The sequence below is a fragment of the Helicoverpa zea genome, chromosome 3 (genome assembly GCF_022581195.2).
Source record: "Helicoverpa zea isolate HzStark_Cry1AcR chromosome 3, ilHelZeax1.1, whole genome shotgun sequence".
Taxonomy (NCBI): domain Eukaryota; kingdom Metazoa; phylum Arthropoda; class Insecta; order Lepidoptera; family Noctuidae; genus Helicoverpa; species Helicoverpa zea.
In genome coordinates, this window is record NC_061454.1 from 6542058 (window position 1) to 6564701 (window position 22644).

At 33.6% G+C, this 22644-nt stretch overlaps 1 protein-coding gene across 3 annotated transcripts in view; it reads left to right on the forward strand.

Annotated features, from left to right (window-relative positions):
* The first annotated feature begins 249 nt into the window (after positions 1-249).
* Positions 250-22644, forward strand: part of LOC124646241 (sodium/hydrogen exchanger 9B2-like) — a 36607-nt gene continuing 14212 nt past the window's right edge. Inside the window, exons 1-7 of one of the 3 annotated variants that reach the window (XM_047186351.1) lie at positions 250-1505; positions 7780-7840; positions 7968-8071; positions 15780-16017; positions 17271-17440; positions 18012-18226; positions 18643-18814. In XM_047186351.1, coding sequence (XP_047042307.1) covers positions 1481-1505; positions 7780-7840; positions 7968-8071; positions 15780-16017; positions 17271-17440; positions 18012-18226; positions 18643-18814 — 985 coding nt within the window. In that variant the 5' untranslated portion in view covers positions 250-1480. Of the gene's footprint in view, positions 1506-7779; positions 7845-7967; positions 8072-15779; positions 16018-17270; positions 17441-18011; positions 18227-18642; positions 18815-22644 lie in introns of all 3 variants that reach the window. The other 2 variants (XM_047186350.1, XM_047186352.1) reach the window with 2 other exon arrangements.

Genomic DNA, 22644 nt, shown 5'->3' on the forward strand with positions numbered 1-22644 from the left:
CAATGCGGAGCTTTCCGCGTTAATAGCTCGTTTTGTGTGGCCAAATAGCTTCAGGCTTTGAATACGTGACGTTTTGCCAAGGCACACTATTTTATTGTTGGGTAGGGAGCATCGTTTCCTAGTTATTACGTTGCTGTGCAGAGAAGTAACTTCTTAACATTTTATTTTTGTTTAGTTAATTGCTAAATTAACTCATACCGTTCATGAAACACATTTGTAACGGCTCGGAAAAACTAAAAATAAAATTCTATTGAATTTGTGCCAAGTCAGTTGAACTAACATGGTTGATAATCTTTTTGTAACAAGGACAGTATATATAAAAAACACGTATAGTGTGTTGAGGTATACCGAAAGTTAATTACTTAATTAACACAAAAATGTTTGTAAGAAACAAATATCAGTAACGCTAATGTCTTTTAAACAATACGTGTACATTTTATGTAAATAAAGGGCCCCGCGTGATGAATGGGTTTCGGTTAATTAATTATGAAATAATTGACATGAAGCTATATAATCGAACTATGAAGTGCAGCCCCGTTTTAACTCACTATCGACGAGTTGAAGTCCCAGTAAGCAATAAAATATATTTTAATTTTCCTTTATGTTTTATGCTTTTCAGATAATACGGAATAGAAACATAAAAAGTAATGTATATGGCAAGTGCTAAAACATCGATTGTGCGTTCAAATTATTTTAAAAACAAACCCTGAAAATAATAGACATTATTCGTGAGTGCACGTGTTCTCAGTTCTCACACATTGAAAGAATAGTTAAAATGTTTTCATTTTGTGTCTTGTTATCAAAGTGTGTCAAGTTTATTGTATCTGTCTAGGAATGCGAATGTTTTCAAATTGCTTGCCCTTAACATTTGCATATTATTACATTATAGTCCACATTAATTTCTTTGAGAACCTACTTCCGATACACCTAATAATTATTTCAATAAACCTAATTAAAATACATAAAGTTTTCTTTAAACTTTGGTTGTTGAGCCAAATTCCACTGAAGCAACGAAACGGCAAAGAATGTAAAATATGTAAATGTATTGGGTACTAAAATAAATCAACGTCCACTCATGAGAGTCTAGTAGGTACGAGTACAGTGACGCTGAAGCATCGTCATCTGTACGAGTGGCGCACACGTTTCTTGTTGAATAACTACTACGGGCTTATTTTCAAACTGAGACGATTGTGTGCCCACATACTTGTAGCATCGACATATTTCAACGTCCAGTGATTAATGTATTTTCTATTATGGCAATTGATCGTAGTGCGCATGCGACGAATTGTATTATTAGAGGGACGCTAAACGTGATCACACGGGTTCGTCGGTTGGGCCGACTCACGAGTTAAGTGCTCGCCGTGCTTTCAATGCAAACTATGTGCTGTCTACGCTAAAGCGCTTCAGTTCCATGTGTTCTTTTTTACGTAAATAAGAAAATAAAAGTGTATGTTTGAGTTGTGAAAAAAGTGACGGAAAGATGACCCCCAATAACTGTGATATTGGTAAGTTTGTTTCATTAATTTAATATTTTTAACAAACAAAAAAAAAAGTTATATGGTATATATCGGGTGTGTCGTTCATAATCACATTAAATGAAATGCGTTAATGTACTGGTTGATATATGTCGATTAACACAAAGAAAAAAGAAAAATACGTAAAAATAAAAAAATGCATTTTTCAAACAAAGTAAATAGAATAAACATGTGCGAAAATTAGAACACCATATAGAAGTCAGTCATTACAAACAGCTGAAATTCTCCCTTGAAAACTGACAGCTGTCAACTGATCAAAACATTCGATACTCCTAACTTTATCTCTGCTTTACACATGATGTTGTAAATTATGAAAACGAAAAATGAGTCCTGTGACTAAACCACTGAATGGATTATGTTATTTTTTTTACAATTCGCTATAGAATATCATGAAGTACATGTGATAGAATTTAATGTGATTATGAACGACACACCCGATATGTAAATTAATATACACAAATGTATAAATTAAATTAAACATTATTGTACATACATTCATAAACATTGTCGTAAAAATTAGTATCATACGAAACATCACAACGAAAACGCGCGCACTTTTCCGTATTGTTTACAATTAAAAATTATATTAGAAAATATGAACTACCAATTTACATACAAAATAACCCTTGACGACATTGTTCCTAAGTTATAAGAAACATAGGGAACAGGAAAAAACCGGGAAGTAGTAATATTTTGGAATAGTATTGTAATCATAATTGGGTTGGCATTGTTCCTCTACCGGTTGCCCAAATTATTATAGAGCGTCCTATGTTTTTGTTTTATTAGATAACAATGGTCAGTAGTAGTAGATTGTCTCGACGAACCGTAGTTAATTATGGGTAATAATTGAATTCAGCTTCATGCTTATCAAAACTCAATGTTTTCACTGATTGTTTTGGATTAAGAATAAAAAATAGTGATTAACGTAGTTTGATGATTACAAATCCATTCACTATACAGCTCGTTATTTTACGCAACTCTTTAAATAAGTATTGAATTACAAACCGTTTTCTTACCTACTGTTGTTATTTCATTGTTGATAAGCCACTGAAAAGTAACTGTTTTGGTTTGTATGTATTGCGAAAGAAAATTGTATGACGATAAAGGAACGCGGAATGAACAGCTGCTTTCAAAACTGCTACTTACTACCTTCAATACATGTAGGTAATTAGTGCCTACAATCACTCACTCCTGTTTAAATACGGAAGCAGGTAGATCATTACGCACTCTAATTGTTCTTTGATTGGAATTTAAACGGTGTATTTAGTAGGTAGGTGTCGCATGGCTTAACCTTACATAAACTAAAAGAAAAACGTATGAAATACGTTTTCTATACTTGCTCGAATAGGTACTCGAAACGTAAAAATGAATAGAAAAACACTACTTATATATTTTCAAGTAATAAAAAGAAACCTTAACTGACTCAAATTCTTATTCACTTACAATTGTGTGTTAATATAATTAAAATAAAAAATAAGAATCGATTCTGAAAAGACAAATAAAATAAAAACAATAATGAACATGAATAGATACTTATTTATTTTACACCGTGAATTTTTAGCCCTAAAACTGTGCGATCAAAACATCGATGAAATTAGCATGAATGCTCAATTTTATTCAAGTATATTTTTAGTTGCCCTCATTAGATTGCGAATCTTAATATGACCCTGATAAATACGCTCATTACGTAAATTGAAATAATGAATTAAAATTTCACGAATTTAAATACTTGATTAGCGTTTTACTGTTGTCATGAGAATTTAGTCTTTTAAAAATAACTTAATTCAAAATCAGGCTGAAAATCAGCACTTTATAAACGTCAAAAAATATGCGAAAAGAACACCCTTTCAAATAAAAAAATAACATCCTATTATACCTACATATTTCATCAAAATAAAGAACAACGTAAAGCACTTACAATTCAAATAAAAGTAAGTATTAAATACCAAGTGAGTACTATAAGTAACATTTAACACTAAAACAAAAGTGTATTGAACCAACAAATCAGGTTAAATTACATGCGTAAACAATAATTCTGCACATCGCCTTTATCCAGTCACATGTCTATGTGACTCGAAGCATTTTCATGTAGGTATAATGATCATGCTAATTGGTCACCTAAAACAATAGTCAACGAAGTTATGATCAATTTCCACACGACCCTATCTCCGCACGACCCCATAATATAGGTAATATATAAGTATCATGAAAATCGTTTTGTAAACCCAAAGTTCGTCAAATACAGGATAGTACACCTGAGTGTTAATTTTTGGAAATATAAGCATTACTAAGTTCTAATAAAATAAAGTGTTAATTAGTCAGTCTGCAGAAGTGCTTAACCTAATATAAATTCGTCAATAAAACAATTGATGAATACACTCGTAAACGGATTTCAAGCGCAATCCGGGGATAAATCCATCATCGAAGTCAATTTCGGAGTGAAGTGTTATCCATAATGCCATTTATCATGTATATGATGCTGCTTATTGAAGGTACTATTTGTAAACTTTATTTTTGAAACCAAAACGAGCTTCACCAGATTTTTTATCACCTAAAAATTATTTAAAATCAGTGTGCATTTTCTCACTGTGAGAATATTTGAAGCCATTCTAACGGAAGCACCGAAAATATTGTTAGATCCAAAAAGATATGATCCTACTGCTAAGAACTGCTCCATGCCGCCTCAGAGACGCGACACACTGGTCCTTTGCCAACTTTATCCTGATCCTCTAAAGAATTCAATTCACCGTATATAGCTACAATATATTTTGTCATGAAACTTTTAATGTATTATTTTTATGGTAGTCTTATAACATAAATCAACTTGAAGTCCCACGGTTTCAGCCTATTTCGGCTTTTTCCGGATTTTTTGTCATTGTGTCACCTTGTGGATACAACACGATGTACACGTGTTGTCTGCTCGCTTCTAACACAAGTCGTAAGTAACATGTAGACATATGCCCACCATATGTAACATGTCCTTTCGTAATAGGTCCGAGGCTGGAATTAATATGTTTTCAGGCAAATATATGTTAAAATAATCCCACGCAAAATGTCTGATATTTATATAACTTTTCGGCATCAATGTCACAAGCTAAAAAAGTGTCCCTTTATTTTATAAGAAACAAACTGTCAGTCTTATACCTACTTTTAAGGTGCAATAAGACGTAATAACTATTGATCAGACAGACTTCACATGCAAGATAAGCTACATCATAATTAACTTTGAGTAGTAGTGGACGAAAACCACTTAAAATATGACATGTGAATACTTAAACAACAATATATACACGTTTGTCTCATATTACTACGAGCAATAAAAGTTAACGTGATGCACGAATGATAGATAAATATTTTAGAGTGTCTGCACATGATCTGCTTAGATATTAATAGCCCACGAAACAATTTAGGAACTCTTCAATTGTAGTCGACACCAGAAGTCAATTGAATTGATACTCTCAGAACAAATCCCCATTTTAGTTTTGTATAGCAACAGTAACTAGTTAGGTCATATAAAAGAAAAATCGATTAAATCTCTGTATTCAAATGTTGTAAAAGTACAACATACCAGTAAATTGAGATTATAAGGGTGAAACATTTTTTATTTCAATTTAGGGAAATGATCTTTTATAAAAATCTCGGTCCCTAATTATTTGCAAACTTTCCTTGTCATCACCTCGACGGAGTTAACACCTAATGTAATTAACAATACTTTTAAATGGTCGTTACGTTGATGCCGCGTAATGACTTTTGTTTTGTTTTCTTAAATAAGTCGACAGAATTAATTTGTTGTACACGTAATCTGGGACTCATGTAATGAAAATATATTACTCTAACTTTTCTCCAAATAAACATCGCCTATTTACTCCAGTAATCGCTAACTCTATTTTTATACTATTAAGAAGAAGTTATATGTCAGTGTTTCCGGTGTCTTAAAAGCTGATGCAGGAAAAATTGTATTTGAAACATCTACTACAAACTGTGTTAAGTTACCATTGTATGTCCTGCAAATGCAAGTGCGTTGATTTACAATACACCCTTGTATTGTAAATCAACGCACTTGCTACTTCGTTGTTTTTAAAAAAACTCTAATTTTTTTAAAAAAAACGAAGTTACATATGGATATGGAATCTTTTTTTTATTTTTAAATAGTGTATAGATTGAAATTAACGAAAATTAAGTTGGAACGCCAAAAATATAGCTGGAATAATAAATAACTGAATACATAATGGAAAAAGCTATGTGATCACTTCCAGAATGTGACTCTATTGAGTATGATATTAACAAAAAACTACACAAAATAGGTATTATTAATATTTTTATTACTAATTAAAGAAAGCAATCTTGTCAAAAGGAAAAAACACAAAACACGACAATTCTTTGAACGTTTTATAACAAAAATCAAACTTCAATTTCAATTATGTGACTTTTGATGCACATCGGATATTAATTTTTAAAATATTAAGTTATAATAAAAATATATTTCTGCAGTGATCCCTAGTTATGAATCAAAATTAAATTCCTGTCCATCGAGCGAAAACAGAACAAAACAGTATTTTATAAAGAATTTTAAATATTTTAATGTTTAAAATAAAAAACAGGGACAGTCACACCACTGAACGCCTGAAAAGGATAAAGCTTCATCTACATGGACGCTATTATTATTATTATGTAATATTCCAGATCAACATTTAATAATAATCAAGAAATACTATATAATACTATATCTTTTTAAAAATGGAACAAATAATAACAAAAAAATATTGTACCTCGTTTACATAAAGATTGTAGACATGAATAAAATAAAATTGATCCCCACAGAAAACTATTATTCTGAATTTCTGAAACAACATCACTGTTTTCCATTTAAACTTAACTTTATAGGATCAATCATGTTGTGACTTTGAGCTCAGCCCGTATGTGACCATAGATTTGGTCACAAAACGGAAGTGACATTTTCATACTTGCCGATTAAAAAAAAATTTGAAAAAAATATTTGTGGTTCTTTTCCATTTGATGTCATTTTAAACAGTAACTTAAAGAAATGGCGGTTTCTAGAAATAAACAGCAATCCTAATATTTGGTTACGCTGTAGTAAAATTCAAACACATATCTGAACATAAATTCTGTTCTTGTACGGGGCCAGCAACAAAACGTCTACGTTCCTCAAAGTCCTTTTGACTTTAATAGTAAAGTAAAGTAAAACGCAGTAGTATGTTTAAGTAGTGCCTGTTTCAAAGTATTAGGACCCAAAAATTGTGGCTTAAAGTACTATAAAATGCGGTCACAATACTGAAAGTTCAGGGTGGATCAAAATTTCATCATCGTAATTTTATACGTTTTTTTATGTAAATAAGCCAGAATATTACAAATGAATTGATGAATAATATTAAATGATGACATTTAGAAACTAAACCCCTTAAAAAAAGTATATCGTCCGCAGAAAAATCGCTAAATATTCTTGATCCAATCATACAAATTCAGCTGGGGACAAGCAAAAAAAGCCTACTCCTGTTTATTCAAATGCTGTTAAAACAAAATAATGAATAATTAGAACAGAAACTAATATTATAAATTAAAATTAAATGTATTTTCTTTGGTCCAGTATCTTTAAAAACTCAAATAGTTAATGGGTTTAAGAATGAAATTAGTTCAAATCCGGGGGACAAGCAAAAAACGCACCTTACACAAATAAAAAAAAAAGCTCATATACAGTTGTGAACGCACTTTGTGCTAAACAAAGTGACTTCTTTACTTAAGCGCCATAGACCTACAATAGCATTGTGCAATATTACAATTAAAATAATTTGCAATTAATATTCCGGTCACTAAAAATCATCGTCAAAAGGGAGCACCTAATGATAGCCCTATACCAAGAACGATAAAAGAGATCCAATCAAAGAGTATCTTACCTCCGAGACACTTTATATACAGCATTCCTGGAATATGTTCCAGGAATGCTGTACATGAGGTATGCCTCATGTTCCAAATTCGAAAACCGCGCCATGGATTTGATTTTCATTGTTCGAAAGTTCAAAACTTCAAGGTTCTTTTTTTGAAAGTAATGACCACATTTCCATGCATTTGAGAAAAATATTTTTATTTATTCTCCAAGGCTTGAAAAGTTAGACAAAGTCCTCTAATTAAAATATAAGTTCAAAATAATAACAATCAGTCATACTTTATTTAGAAGAAATATGATTGTAGAAATACGATTATTAATATACATTTTGTTGAATTTCAGATAAAAATGAAAACCTAAGGGCAACAAATGTAACCACCTTCGAACTAGGATCCGCCAAAACGTGAGTAAGTACTTGTATGTGTATATAATATTTCCATTCAATCCCTACCTTCCTAATCTTGTAGTTTGTTACAACAGTAAGCTTTTGAGGACAAGTTTTATATGCCATCTTACATTCTCTGTTTCAGTACTCATCCTGAGAAAAATGAAAAGAAAATATTTCTTCGAAAGTTGTTGCAGACACTTCCCTCTGTGTCCGAATTAAAACAATACGTCGGCGTCTTTCTTTGTGGTAAGTATACGAACAACAATGATGACAATATCTCCGCGAACAATAGACTATCTTATTCCAGATTAGAAACTCCCACACACCTTGACCGAAGTAGGGATTCCAATATTGAGGATTGCAAATGTTTGACAGAATATCTAACGCAATATTATCATAGATCAAAGACAATATATATACTACGCAAAGTGCGTATATCATTATAGGTATAAACAAAGACCAGCACCTGCCTTAGCTGTATACAAAACAATATTAATCGCCTTTATTAATACAGTGTTTTCCAAATAACGTTATTATTTCTTTTGTATCTAATTAATTAGCGATCATGTTGCCGTCACCGAAAGTGCCGTCCCCGATCGAACGGCTGGAACATTTTTATTAAATATTCCGTTGATCCGTGTAATTGATCTCTGGCATGTAGTTTATGTCTAGGGTTGCCACCTCTGAGAAGAGATTATCCCGGCTGAGCGGACAGTAGCACTGGCCTGTGAACTAATAACGTTACTGAGAGATCACCAAGCTAACAGACAAGCGTGATGATGTCTGCAAAGACGGATCATGCCTTGCAACAATGCATGTGTCTGATAGTTTATTTAGGTACCTTTAGGAGAACTGTTATACAAATAAACATTTGGAATTAAACTATGCACCCAACTACAAAACAAAGATTAATGCGAGGCACAAAAAGTTCAGAGATTTAGACATTTTCCATAGATTTTTACCATTGATACCTACTGCAAGCATTTTTAATTGTTTCGATCTCAATTAACTGTAACATTCACTTTATAATTTGGGCTATGTTACAGCGCCTGTGATAGCACCTTTTAGCACTCATGTGATGAACTAATGACATTTACTATTAAGTGGCCTCTTTATGCACTTCCTGTTTGAAAGGAAACCTTTTTGAAAGTAAAATGCAGGTAATGATGAACTAAATACAAGACAAACGTATCTTCAGTTAATAAAAACAACAATATTAATGCATACAGTTTTACATTTCAATTAACAATTACTTTAAGATAGAAAGATGTTCTTCCCATTTCCAATTTGTTTTCGATTACTTCTTTACTGAAAGGTTCATACTCCAACTGACATACAAATATTCAGTAAGTACACAAAAAAACATCGTGCATTATGTAATGTCCAACACCCAGCTATTTCGCTGAACATCAATTTTTCACACTTGGCAGACATATATATCATAAAATTAACAAAGACCTAAAAATTTTACAACTAAACACCAACGCGGTTAAAAATAAAGTAACAGAGTGGCTACTAGAAAGGGACTATGCCTACACGGAGTCTCTACTTACATACATCTCCTAAATTCTAGCGCACTTCAATTTCTTTAACTTTCACACACTGAAATATAAGCGCACGCACCCCCCGCACGCTTCACCTTGTCATACACACACACTGTCTCTCAAAATACTTACCTTACACACCATTCCACATACACCATACACACACACGCACACCATACACACACACCCCATCATACAGATAAAATATACACCTTACACAATTTTGGAACACATACATATTGTAGCTGAGGTTAGACGACACCGTCCATCAATTGTTGTAAAATAGCATTAGAGTTCTGAGGCTTTTCACTGTTCCTCAAAATACAGGTTACAACCTAGTTTGAGGGACAGGGCTGTAAAAATATTTAGTACAGTTTTACAACATTACTATATATCTTAGAATTGTGATATTGTAAACCTATTCTATATCCTTGTGCTTCTTTATGTATCTGTACATTTTTGGTTGAATAAACATATTATTGTACATTTACAAACCCATAATTCAAAATGAAGTTTTATGACATTAATCCCATTTAAGTAATACTGGCAATAAACTATAGGGCTACACCGCCAGCCAATTAAGGGCACAGAACCTTGTCATAATATTTGACGTGCATATTAATTAGTTCTACCTCAGTGCAGCCGTGACTTAGAACATACTAGTTTGTATTGCCGAGCCCACAAGATAAACTCAATTCCAAGTAGCACTAAAGTAAGCTTTGAACACATACGAACACAAACATCAGGTTAACGATGGTAATAGGTAGGTAGCAACCTCATGCAGCCACCTCATTATACAGAACGTTACAGCAACCACACGGTTAAACAGTGGTTACACTTTGTCACATTTGTACCAGTATGTTTTCTCTAAATGAACATAAGATTTTTGTACAAAAGCGCTTTACAGTTTGCAGGCGTAACTGTGCCTTAAGCGTTTTATGTTTAGCATATTATGAGCATTTAATGTAATAAAAAAAAAACAATAGTGCACCTGAAAACGTGCACAATGTACGTTGTAGGATTTATTGTGACTTTTTTGCATTTTTGTCATTATTGACAGTGAAAAAATGCAATGGGTTTTTCCGATCATGACATGTTGACAGAGGGTACTGAATTTGAAAAATAAGGAAGATGCCTTCAGTAAAGTTATTCCTCTTAAAACCATCTTCATATTCTCCGTCCATTTATCGATGACTTAATGTAAGTAGCCAGTATGTATTACTGTCGTTCTACTTGGTATCCAGAGCATTACTAATTATCCCTTCATAAGAAAAAGAACTTTCGACCCACATTCTCACAAAGGGGTGCGTCGTGTGGGCCTCGTCGGGACAGTAATGTCTTTTATTTTGACTATCTGCGCATAAGAGGAATACATTTTATAACATGATTGAGCTGTGTCATCACTTGATTAAGCTATAGCGACATTGTTTAGTATTTACTTTCTTACGATTACGCTTAGTCTGATTCCATATTCAAACTTCTTGATGCAAGCAAGGTTTAAAGATAGATCTGTCCAAGTAGCTGTATGTCCAAGTAGCTGACATACAGCTACTTGGACAGATCTATCTTTAAGTCTAACAACAAACAAACAAAGGTGTAATGTCAATTGTTGCTATACTTCAGCCAATTGTGATAATTACACTACATCTTAGGCTCATCGTTATCAACACGAACTATAAATCAACATTAAATTAAAAATAATTAAAGTCTCGTGCTCTCAATAACATAAGGTACATTTTGTCGTTTAGCAAATTAATTGTAACAAGCAAGAAAGTTATTTCAAAGACTTCAGAGACAATAAACAGAGTTCGAAGAACTTATGTTTCTAAGTGTAAGTTCAATTGAGACCTTAGAAAATAAAGGCCACTTCCTCACTTTTAATTACCTTTGAGCATAACTTCGCAAATTGATTCCGTATTTTGCGAATAAATTGATAATAGAAAATAGTTCTTGTCCTGCGCTGTGATAATTACGTTTCAGTCATCAGTTCCTTGAATGCCTGCTTCAAAAGAACACAATTAATTTTAAGGGTTCGCAGGAAGTTTTCCTAAGAATAAATTACCAAATCACAAAATATCATTGTAATTAGTCACTCAACTGAATCATTATTGTTTGATTCTATCTAGCTAGAACTAGCTTCTTCTTGCATAATCTCACACATGTAAGCACTCGTATGTAATCACTATACTGTGTCACTAGACAAGATAAAAATCTCTTACTTTTATGTTCACACCGTTTTATGCTAATAAGTGATCACCATATTCATGACGTTTTAATATCATAAATGAGAAAATATTGACGACTTGCACTAAAATAAGCTATTATAAAGTCAAGTGAATTTAAAATAAACATACAATCAGAAAGTTGTAAAATGGCGAAGTTCTTTAAAGTTACAAATAAAATGCAAACAGTTTAAAGGACGGTGAGAAGTGTTGAGAAACTGCTACGGGGTTAAAAAGGAGCGGGAAACGGTCAAGTTTACAATAATTAAGTAGGTATTACAACTTTGTTTCGGAGTCGATTTTGTAATTTGTTACTGAATAACCTTTATAGGTATTACTCCGATTTTTACTAAAAAGGAAAATGAGTAACTACATTGCACGTATTTTGTAGATACTAGAGAACATATTAAATTATCACTTTTCGTGAAAAAATACTAAGCTCTGCTGAATTTGAGAAAAAAATAGCTTCTGGTCAACGGTTCGTCTTTTAAAACAACGGCAACAGATAAAACAAAACACACTACATATACTACAGGGTCAAGTTGTTATAGTAAGCCATTATGAGCTAATAGCATTGTCTAGGAAGAAAACGACCATGACTCCCCGTTGTTTACAAAAAGACTTAAAGAGGTATTTCAAAGCAATTGTCGATCTACAGCTGCAAGGATTTTGTTTTAATAATGTTGAGTCTAACCATTGTTGTTACTGCACATTTAATTAAGTTCTAAGTACATTTTTTATTCTGAATTCATTCTTTCTGAACAGTCGCTATAGCTGTGAAAAAACAGCAGATACTATTTTGGGCTCTATTCGGGTCCTCCGAGAGTAAACAAGCCTAACCTAAAAATATCCAAATTGGTATGTATAGATGTAGATGGGATATCTAAACTGAATCAATTTGAATAACTGGATGTTACATTCGCTTCGGGCGCTATCACGTTGGCGTATGCAGAACGCAGGCGTTCGCCGTAAATATCCACAGTGTAGACGCTAGGCAAACAGTGCGCGGGTGTGTCCCATACCTAATATAGCATCGTGTCCACACAGCAGCCTAAAAACCAATAAAAATGTTTTTTTGATGGCGAAAGTTCATTCACTAGAATATTCACTTTTTCACCGAGGAAGCAATTTATTCGGCAGTAATATGCAGGCATTTTTATGGGAACGCTTTGCTAAGTAAATAAAAATCGTTCGTCGAGATTTTCAAACGGGATTAAATGTGCATATCAGGTACTTTAGAAGTAAAAATGTAATTTCAAAAATAGCAAAAATAAAACTTTTTATGCGAGTTCACTTCTTCGCCAATCGAACTCATTAAAGTCATGACCATATATTATCTTCGTCTGGGCCAATAACCAGCGGAAATCGTAGTAAATACGTGGAACTACGTCACGAGTCCAACAATAGCCCAATTGAAGTCAATGTCCACGTGATAATTGTAATGTCCAGGCGCCGCAGAAACACTCGTATCAGAGAATATTTCGCTTCTGAATCGAACACAATAGGTAATTTACACTTTAACGAGCCTTTCATTAACGATAACAGATGCATGTGGTGGCTCATACATAGTTGTATGTGTCCTGAGCCGTAATATAACGTGCCTAGTGATAGTAGTCCATAACAATATCTGCCTTTTCCCGACTATGTTGGGGTCGGCTGCCAGGGTCACCCGATGCACCTAAGTACCAGTGTTTACAAGGAGAGACTGCCTATTTGACCTCCTCAACCCAATTATCTGAGCAACCTGATACCCTGACTGATTTTCATTGCCATGTGATTACTTTCGATAACGATAAAATATACAAACAGTCCGAAAAATATGATTGGCAGCCAAAACAATTTCATTGCCAATTGGCCTCGTTGTCAACCGTGTATTGTTATTGTGAATCAGTGCTCATGAATTATTTCGAATTGCTTCCACATTGTCTTGTCAAGTCGTAAACGCAGAACAGACGCTGTCATAATATGGCTACTAGACAATAATTTTATAGCTATTAATAGAAACACTACAGATGTAGTTAAAACTTTACATTACGTAGGGACTTACCCAGTTACATACTTCTAAAATAAACCCCGCTTACCATCTTCATACTATAATAGGAAAATCTTGGGCATCACATTACCTACTTCACTTTTATTATTTCTCGCCCCTATTCCATGAAATTGTCCTATTGCTGAAATATTCTTTCAAGCAAGACTCGAGACATAGGCGTGGGTTATAAAATCGGGGTTCGGGTTTTATTATAATGTTTCTATACCTGCTAACATAAAATGTCTAGCTACATTACAGACTGAAAAAACGAATATCAAAGGATTTCCGGTTTGGGTGTTTCAATCAACCAATCAAACTAGACCAGATTCATAGTTTTGTGTGGACGTGATTAATTCAATTGGTCTATGCTATTGGGATTGATATGCTCGATATCAAAGCTGTTTTTTGTAATGTATTAGATACAAACCAAAAATATGTAGGTACATGACATAAATGTGAAATGAACTAATTGAACATTTTGTAGGAGATTTTGTTCTTACTAAACCAACAACGATTTTTTTTTTTCATAAAAACATACAAATAATTTAAATTCTACAGTGGACTGCCATACTTTTGGGAATACATAAATCTTTCCCCATATCGTCTGATTGATAAAAATATTATACTTACAGGCGTACTAACTTTGCAGGAGATAAGACAGACAAGAATAGTGGATGAGACAAGAATCCTTGATTTTATTCCTCTAAACAAATATTTTCGAGATCTATGTCACGGCTATTATCACTCTAACAAAAACACAATCTTGCACAAATGAATTCTCATCATTTTCTTTTATTCAAAATTGATCTGCTTCTCCCACTTTGTATGGATAATGGATGGGGTGACGGTGGCTTAGTTTGTCATTTGACAGCCAGACGATTGTAACAATTCCTCACAGAAAACATTATAAGGCCCATTTGAACAGATAACAAGCTAAGATTATGAGCACAGTCGGTAACTTCGCTCCATATTTTATTTGAGAGATTAATAATATTTCTTGGTTGTTTTCATGTCGCCATAAATTACTTTTCCGACAATAAATTTGGGAGTCCGCAAATGGCATCAGACAACAGCTGGTTATTATGACCCTTGCTTCTAAATCGTGATATTACTGGACCTTATTCTGAAAAGCTTGGTTTATTTAAATGAATTATGTTAGTACTTGCCTACTTAATTAACTAACGAAACCATTAATGTTTGTTGTTATGCGAACTGAATTTAATAGTGCTTTTAGTTTTCTATTTCGAATTCTGTTTAGGTTATCTATACATTGAACTTAATATGTATTAAGTGTAAACAAAAAAGTACTAAATGTGCAGGATACATTATAACTTATATGAACTTCTTCTTGAATACTTTGAAGGTCTTAAAGTCGCGAAAATAAAATAATATAAAGTAAATAAGCAGATACAGGTAAACTGTGTTACTAAGATGTGGAATTATACAGACTAAATGTTTATGTAACAGCGCTCCTTTCTATATTCTCGGTAGAAATTAATTATATAGTATTAGAGCGTTAATAACGTTATTATTACCTAGGTAAAGCTTTGGTTACGAAAGTAATAATAAATTACTAACGTTTAATAAATAAATTAGAATGACTTGCATAGGATTGTAAAGACCTGGACAAACAGATACATGAAAAAAGCTATTAACTATATGGGAAGTTTTTATCAAGGTGTGTAGTGATTTTTAAAGAAAAGTAAAACAGACTGATGACACTATTTCTATACCTACGTAAACGTCGAAAAATCCTCCAGCTCAGTCTATACATATCCATCAACAATGGAGACTTATTTTTTTATGTCTCAAATTTTCCTCACGAGATTTTCTGGCACCTTTAGTCAAAGGCGTCCTAAATAAACTGGTAAAGTATCTCATATGATATTTTAGGCACATTTTACTTAGTTTTTGAATCGCTTTTCTAGTGATTTAGTATGAGCCTGATTTAGCCAAATTACGACGATATTTTCACGTTAGTCGGAATAAAACAAATATTGTTACCTACCATTACGACATGTTACTATTATAGAAAATGACTATGTATAAACAGTGATATCTCTATCTTATTAGCTTATAAAATAAGGAAGGTTTTTACCCATATTTGCTTACTACATATTGTGTAAGACTTTAAAATATTTCTTCCTTTTTTTCAGGAGTAACGCTATGGGGTTCATCATGGTTCTTATTAAAAGACTCCGTGCTCCCAGACGGATACTTATTCAAAATGGCCGGAGTAGTCATAGCAGGGTATATGTTTGGTCAAACACTAGAACGATACACCACAATCAATCCAGTCGTCGGGATGACGTTAACTGGAGCGCTTTATAGATATTTTGGACCACCGAACTTTCTAGAAAGTCCCACAGCTGATCTCATTGATTTTCATTTAAGGTGAGTTTTCTATAATGATATAAAAGTTGATATGTAATGAAGTATGAGACAGGGGTAAACATTCGGTATAGGTTCGCTTTGAGAGTGCGATCATAACATCATAGTTTTGAAACAAGTCGTATGACACTGCTAGGGAAACCAAGGATAATGAACCATTTGAAGTAAAAAAAACTGAACACCATAACTTCATAACGACGTAAACACCTGTACACAAAACTTTGGTAGTTAATTAAACAAATTGTTTAAGCCTCAGCTTTCTTAATGACGTAATAAATGAGTCTGCTTAATTGATTCGGATCTTGCCACATCGTAATTTTGTAACTTAATTATGTGTATGGGTACTTATAACGAGTTGCCGACTCATAGGATGGCTGATAATTTAATGGGGGACTTACGTCAATTTTACTAATAGTAGTAGGTACTACATGATGCTAGGGCTGGGGACCCATTAAATTAATTACCGAGCGTCAACGCGCTCATCATCCTCACCTGCCTTTTCAGAGAAAAATATACCCATATAAACTTTGAAATATTTTTAAAATATTATTTTACTTAAAAATAATTTCACTTTTCGAAACATTATTGGGCATTACTCACTTTAAAAAGATAACATTTTCGCATTAAACCTGCGATGCTTTTTGGTTATTATTTAAATATGAAATATTGAAATAATATTTAAAGTGATTCAGAATACCATTTAAATGTAGACACGCGGAGTAATTGTAAACCTATTTATTTATCGGCAAATGCAAATACTCGCAGCTCTACGTAATTTTATTAAAGGGCCATAGTGTTGGATTATGCATGTCAATATGGATGAATTCACATAAAATCCCTTTTATAGTAATGTGAAAGTTTCAAAAGCAAAACTTATTGTAAGACCAAAGTGCAACGGAAATTCTAAGAAACAAACATATTGTATAGTGATACAATCCTAAAGGCTGGATTATGTGAAAAACAACATGGCTACATGATTACTTGTTAGACGACGGCCTATACGAGTAGAAGAGTGTGTAAGAAGAAGATATGCTTCATCAAACCCAAATAGCATTGAGATAATACCTACCGAGTTTCCAACATTTCCCAAAAGATTTTCATTCGTCCTCATAAAAGACATTGTCTTCAAAGAGCTCACAAAACTACAAAGCATAAAAGTATGAATTATCCCAAGATATCCACCAGACTTCCCAATAATTGAAGTTAGTTGAAATTTCATTAGCTACACTTGAATGACCAAGTTTTTATTCTTTCAGGCGAATCTACCCCGTCATTATCCTGACGAAGGGCCCGCTCACTTGGAACTGGGAATATATAAAAAATAATTCAGTAAAAGTTTTCTCATTGGCCACACTGCCTTGGACCGTCGAGTGTTTATCTACCGCCTTCTTCGCCCACATACTACTCGAGTTTCCTTGGTACTGGGGTAAGTAATACAAACTTTCAATCTCTCTAATGAACTATAATGACTTGTAGCTTGTTTACCCGTACTACAGTTTTTAGCGAAGTTATTTTCCGTGATAGGGTATTTTATAGTCATTCGAGTTTTGGCAAACATGCAGGCAGGCCCTCATGCGTGCTGCGGATTTATCAGATATTTCTGGCCATACTGTGGCGCGTGTGACGCCCATAACTAAATATATATAAAAAATACATGTAATATACAATGACTATGTTGGCAGCCCGCATGCGTGCCTACCCTGCATGCGGTCTCAAACACGCAGAACAATAAAGAGACCCATAGTCCCTGTTAAACCTCTCGCTGCTAACAAACGGTAAAGCTCAAGATGAAAACGTGCACCGGTTATTGCTTGAAAACGGCTCAGTGACTTCATTCACACAAATCCGCATTCATCTGACGACAATTGAGCCTTGTGTGAGTCAAGTATGTTGAATAACACAAAGCTGAATATTTCAAAGAAAGCACCTATGCATGTAGCGTACCAATATTTCAATCGATTATCCTGTTATTGAGAGATATTTGCTTGTGTTCGCAGGCTTGCATCTGGGATCCATCTTAGCATCAGTGTCGCCAGCAGTAGTTGTGCCAACAGTGAACGGTTTCTCTGCAAGAGGTCTAGGAACCAAAAACCAAATAGCACTCCTTGTAGCGAATGCCGGAGGTCTTGACACTGCATTCACAGAAGGCGTGTGTGGAGTCATTAATAGTGCCATATTTTATCCAGCGCCACTTGTTTACAGGATTGTAAAGGTAATTCAAAGTTATCAAACAATTTTTATTTCAATAAATTTCAACAAAAGCAATAAATATTTACAACGCAATTGTTACGATTTATGTGGCATCATTTATTTTTTATCACTCAAGCTATTAATGCTAATGGACTTGCTAAATTCAGTTTCAACGCGTAAAACCATTATAAAACCTAAATATTACAGCAACATGCTTTATAAATAGGCACGTCCATCTCTAAAACATTTCTATTTTATCGAAATGTATTTTTATCTTCAAAAATAAATTTAAATTTCGGAATCCGGCCGTACTTATCCACACTTGAGATCGTTTCAAAGAAACACTCGCAACTACGTATTCTTTAAAATCAAACCGCTTTCTCTCAAGGTTCAATTTAGATATAGGGCGCTATACCTTTTTGTTCGTAATTTTGGCAGGGTTTGCTGGCTATATTCGTCGGTATCGTCGTCGGAATATTCTGGGGAGTGTTATCAGACAGTCTGCCGGATCACAGTGACATATACGCGCCAACTATACGAAGCCTGCTCATTTTTGGTGGCGGTGTATTGTTGACTTACGCCGGTGGATATCTCGGATGGGGTGGTACCTGTAAGTACTTGCGAGTTTATTAACAGTTTACATAAGAGAATTATCCCTGAACGTATTTTAAGAGCAATGTATCGTATCTACACTAAGAACATTATAATTCATCAGTTGGCTGAAATCTAAAACAAACACTCTTCGCATGAGAATTTGCCCTATCAAATGTAGATTCAGCTGCAAGTATGTATTTAATCATAAAATGACTATACCTGAAAGAGAACCCTATTCTGTGAAAGATAAAAAGAAATGTGATAACGGGCATGATTATTTGTAATCTGTTGACCGAACTGCTTACATTACATAAAACTACAAACTTAGGGGAGCAGTGCAAATAACATATCGATAACTAGCATACTAGAAACATTGTGGATGTAAGATTACGTCGCCAGGTAAGTATACCTATTCAACTCGATGAAACGCATACCAGGTGTCAGTTTCGGTCATTGTATATTACAGCACATTAATAAGTATACACCTACCTACATAATTATTGGCATGTTTACGACATTTGGTCTAGATATGTATCTTACTAGAAATTCTCAAAAAAAGTAAGAATTAGATAGTTATCTTCTATTCCTAGAAATTCTCTAAAAAAAGTAATAAGAATTAAATTGGTTTAAGGCTATGCGAATCAAGTGGCAACATTTTTTATTTATTTAAACATCATCCAAATACTACCTACTTGTGCTACATGAAGACATAAGCATATACAAAAAATATATATGCCGAAAAAAAAACTGCTGTACTTTAAAACTACTATCAACTGCAATAATAAAAAGAGAGCTGCATTAGCACTTCAATGCGTATCACTTACTTTTCCGCTTACAAATAATAAAGATAATTGTGTTCACAATGCAAAAGAATCGTCTTTATTATAAATAGCTACTGTATGATATTAGTTTACCTGAGTAAACACGGTAATACGAGAATGTGCGATAAGAAAATGTAAATGTGTATGTATAATGTGTGTGTGTACGTCATCATGGGAAATAGATGGCAGCTCGAGATAATGAATTGTTCCCTCGGGTTACGTAATCATTCTCGAATTGTCACAGGAGCGTTTTGTCATAGAACTTCTTATTTTTACAACACAAGGGGGAACAAATCAGAGTTCATTAAAAAACAAAATCTGCCAAAGCCACAATATATTTTTTTATTAATATGGTACTGGCCAGTTTCCACGTTTATTTACATTTAATTTTATGGTTAATTTTTATGTACATATTTATTTACCTATTTATGGTGTTTAAATTCGTGCACAAAATGAAGCAAATAGAATATTATAACAAAGTATTTAAATTTGAAGTCATCATCATCATCATCATCATCTCAGCCATAGGACGTCCACTGCTGAACATAGGCCTCCCCCTTTGATCTCCACAGATACCTGTTGGAAGCGACCTGCATCCAGCGTCTTCCGGCAAATTTGAAGTACAAACGCAAAATTGTGTTAGCTGTGAAAATAGAAATAAAAGAACGCTGCATTAAATTAAAAAACTTTTGTATAAAATTGGACTTTACTAGTTAGTCGATGACATAAGCACATAATACATGTAGCTAAATGCGATTGGTGAGTTCATCTTCTTTTAGGTACCTTAGAATTTTAAATTTTCTCAGAAATTAAGTTAAGCAGATGATAAACCTATAGATAACAATAGCGATCATTAATCAGTCAAAGTCAAGTGTAGCTGAGTCAGACGTGACAATAAAATAAAATGACTGATAGGTATACTGAATATCTTGTACGCAGTGCGATAGAATTACGTTAACACGTGTTGAACTTAAACATACGTCGTGTTTGATTAGTCAAGCTGATAGCAAATAATAATTGTGTACTTTTGTTGGGGTAGCAAACATACTTAACAGTGTACCAATGCTTGTGGGCTAATATACTTTTAAATAGTAAAACAATTCTTTCCAAAATCTATTTTTTCTTTTCAGTACAATGCACAATAATTTTAAATATAAAGCAATTAAGTTAGTTACGAACCGGGTTAACTAGTTTAACTTTAAACGACTTTCGAATAAAAAAACAGCATTTTAATTTACATTTTGATTTAATTTAAGCATCATGCTCGGTTTGTTTTATATAAAGATTTGAACAGAATTTTCAAGTTTGAAGAAAATCTTAAACGAGTACATTCAGAATCGAAGTTCACTTTCGTTTACGTTTCGGTGCATCAAATGGCTAAGGATTCGCTTGTGCACTACATAGGTACGAGAACATGACTACTCTTTATGTCAAGCAATGCACAGCTTGGACACTGCAAAGCGTATACGTTCACCACGAACGTCCAGGTTCAACCTCAGTCAGTACAAGACTACACATGGATGACCGTTTTATTAACATATCGGGTGGTTTCGATATATTGGTTGAGACATGTCACGGAGGACCACAAAATGCCTGTCCTGCGGTCCTCCTACCCTGTCGTAGCCGATAGGTGTCACATCGGACAATGCTAGTGTGAAATAGAGGGTACCCCTGTATTTGGATAGAACCCCTTAAAAGCGTAAGGGTATTTCTGGGCTTAACTGCTGTAAACTGAGATGTGGTTTCCAAAAGGGTTATAGTTTCAACTGGATATAAAATTGTGGGTCGATTATGAACATATATCGGACTGCTTACAATATTAAGATGATTAATGTATTAATCTAAGTCGGGCCCACTTATAAATCCAGTCACGTATTAAGAAATCCTCTGCTTTCCTACCGAAGCAAATTGTAATCAAATAAAGTTACTTAATTGGCAATACTCAAGTTTCCTAAGTATTTAATATAATTAATGAACGACACAGCAAATTGTACAACAAATAAACGGTTACTTCGTACCAAATATTTATTTAGCGAATTAGACAAGTAAGAAAAGTTGCACGTTAGAAAATCTAGATAAATAAAATTCATATTAAAATACAAATGTCTTCCAAAATAAAAGTATTACAAGACTTTTTGTTAACAAACGTATTCAAGAGGTATTTTCCGTAGTAATAAGATACGGTTGTAATTCCACGCCTACGATCAATGGTTCTGTTTATAAGGAAAACTATTTTTAGCTATGGAAGTTTACAGCTTGAAAGAGGTAAATCATAGGTACCTACTACCTGAACTTCTAAAATATATACATAGTTCTAGGTAGAAAAAGGATACCATAGAAGTTAACCTTATTTTTTTTTAATGCTCCTTTCCGCTGCCAATAATGTTGTAAGGAACGGGTTCGTAATATACCACCAAATGTGTACAACGCGGCAACGTAACAATTATTAGGAGTCTCTGCACGATTCCGCCCATCCATCCTCAGTTTGACAGCAGCTGCCGCAGTTTAGTTGTCATCGAAAGATTTTTATGTCTATTCCTGAGCAAGTTTATTTTCATAAACTAAGATTAGCGACACCTATTGTCGAAGGTAACCTTACCTAGACTAATAATGAAATTACGAGAACACAAAAGCAGCCAAAGTGAATCTTTGTCTAAAACCCTTCCTCAAATTATTTTTGGGTTCGGCAGTTATGAAGCGACGCGAGGATTTGGCTCTAGCGGGTTATGAGCCTGACTCAAGTAAATGCGTATAAAAAAGGAATTTCACTCATCGTTCTTATGCACGAAGGTTGACGTTAAGAAGACCCAGGAATTCCGTCGTGAAATATTACCGAAGACATTCGCCGTGAACACGTCGAATTTTTTAGAGTATTTGTAACTTATATCAGTTATTTAGTGCCCTTCACCATATTAAAATATGCCTACTGTTTAGCAAACTAAATAAATAAAATTCATATTAAAATACAAATGTCTTCCAAAATAAAAGTATTACAAGACTTTTTGTTAACAAACGTATTCAAGAG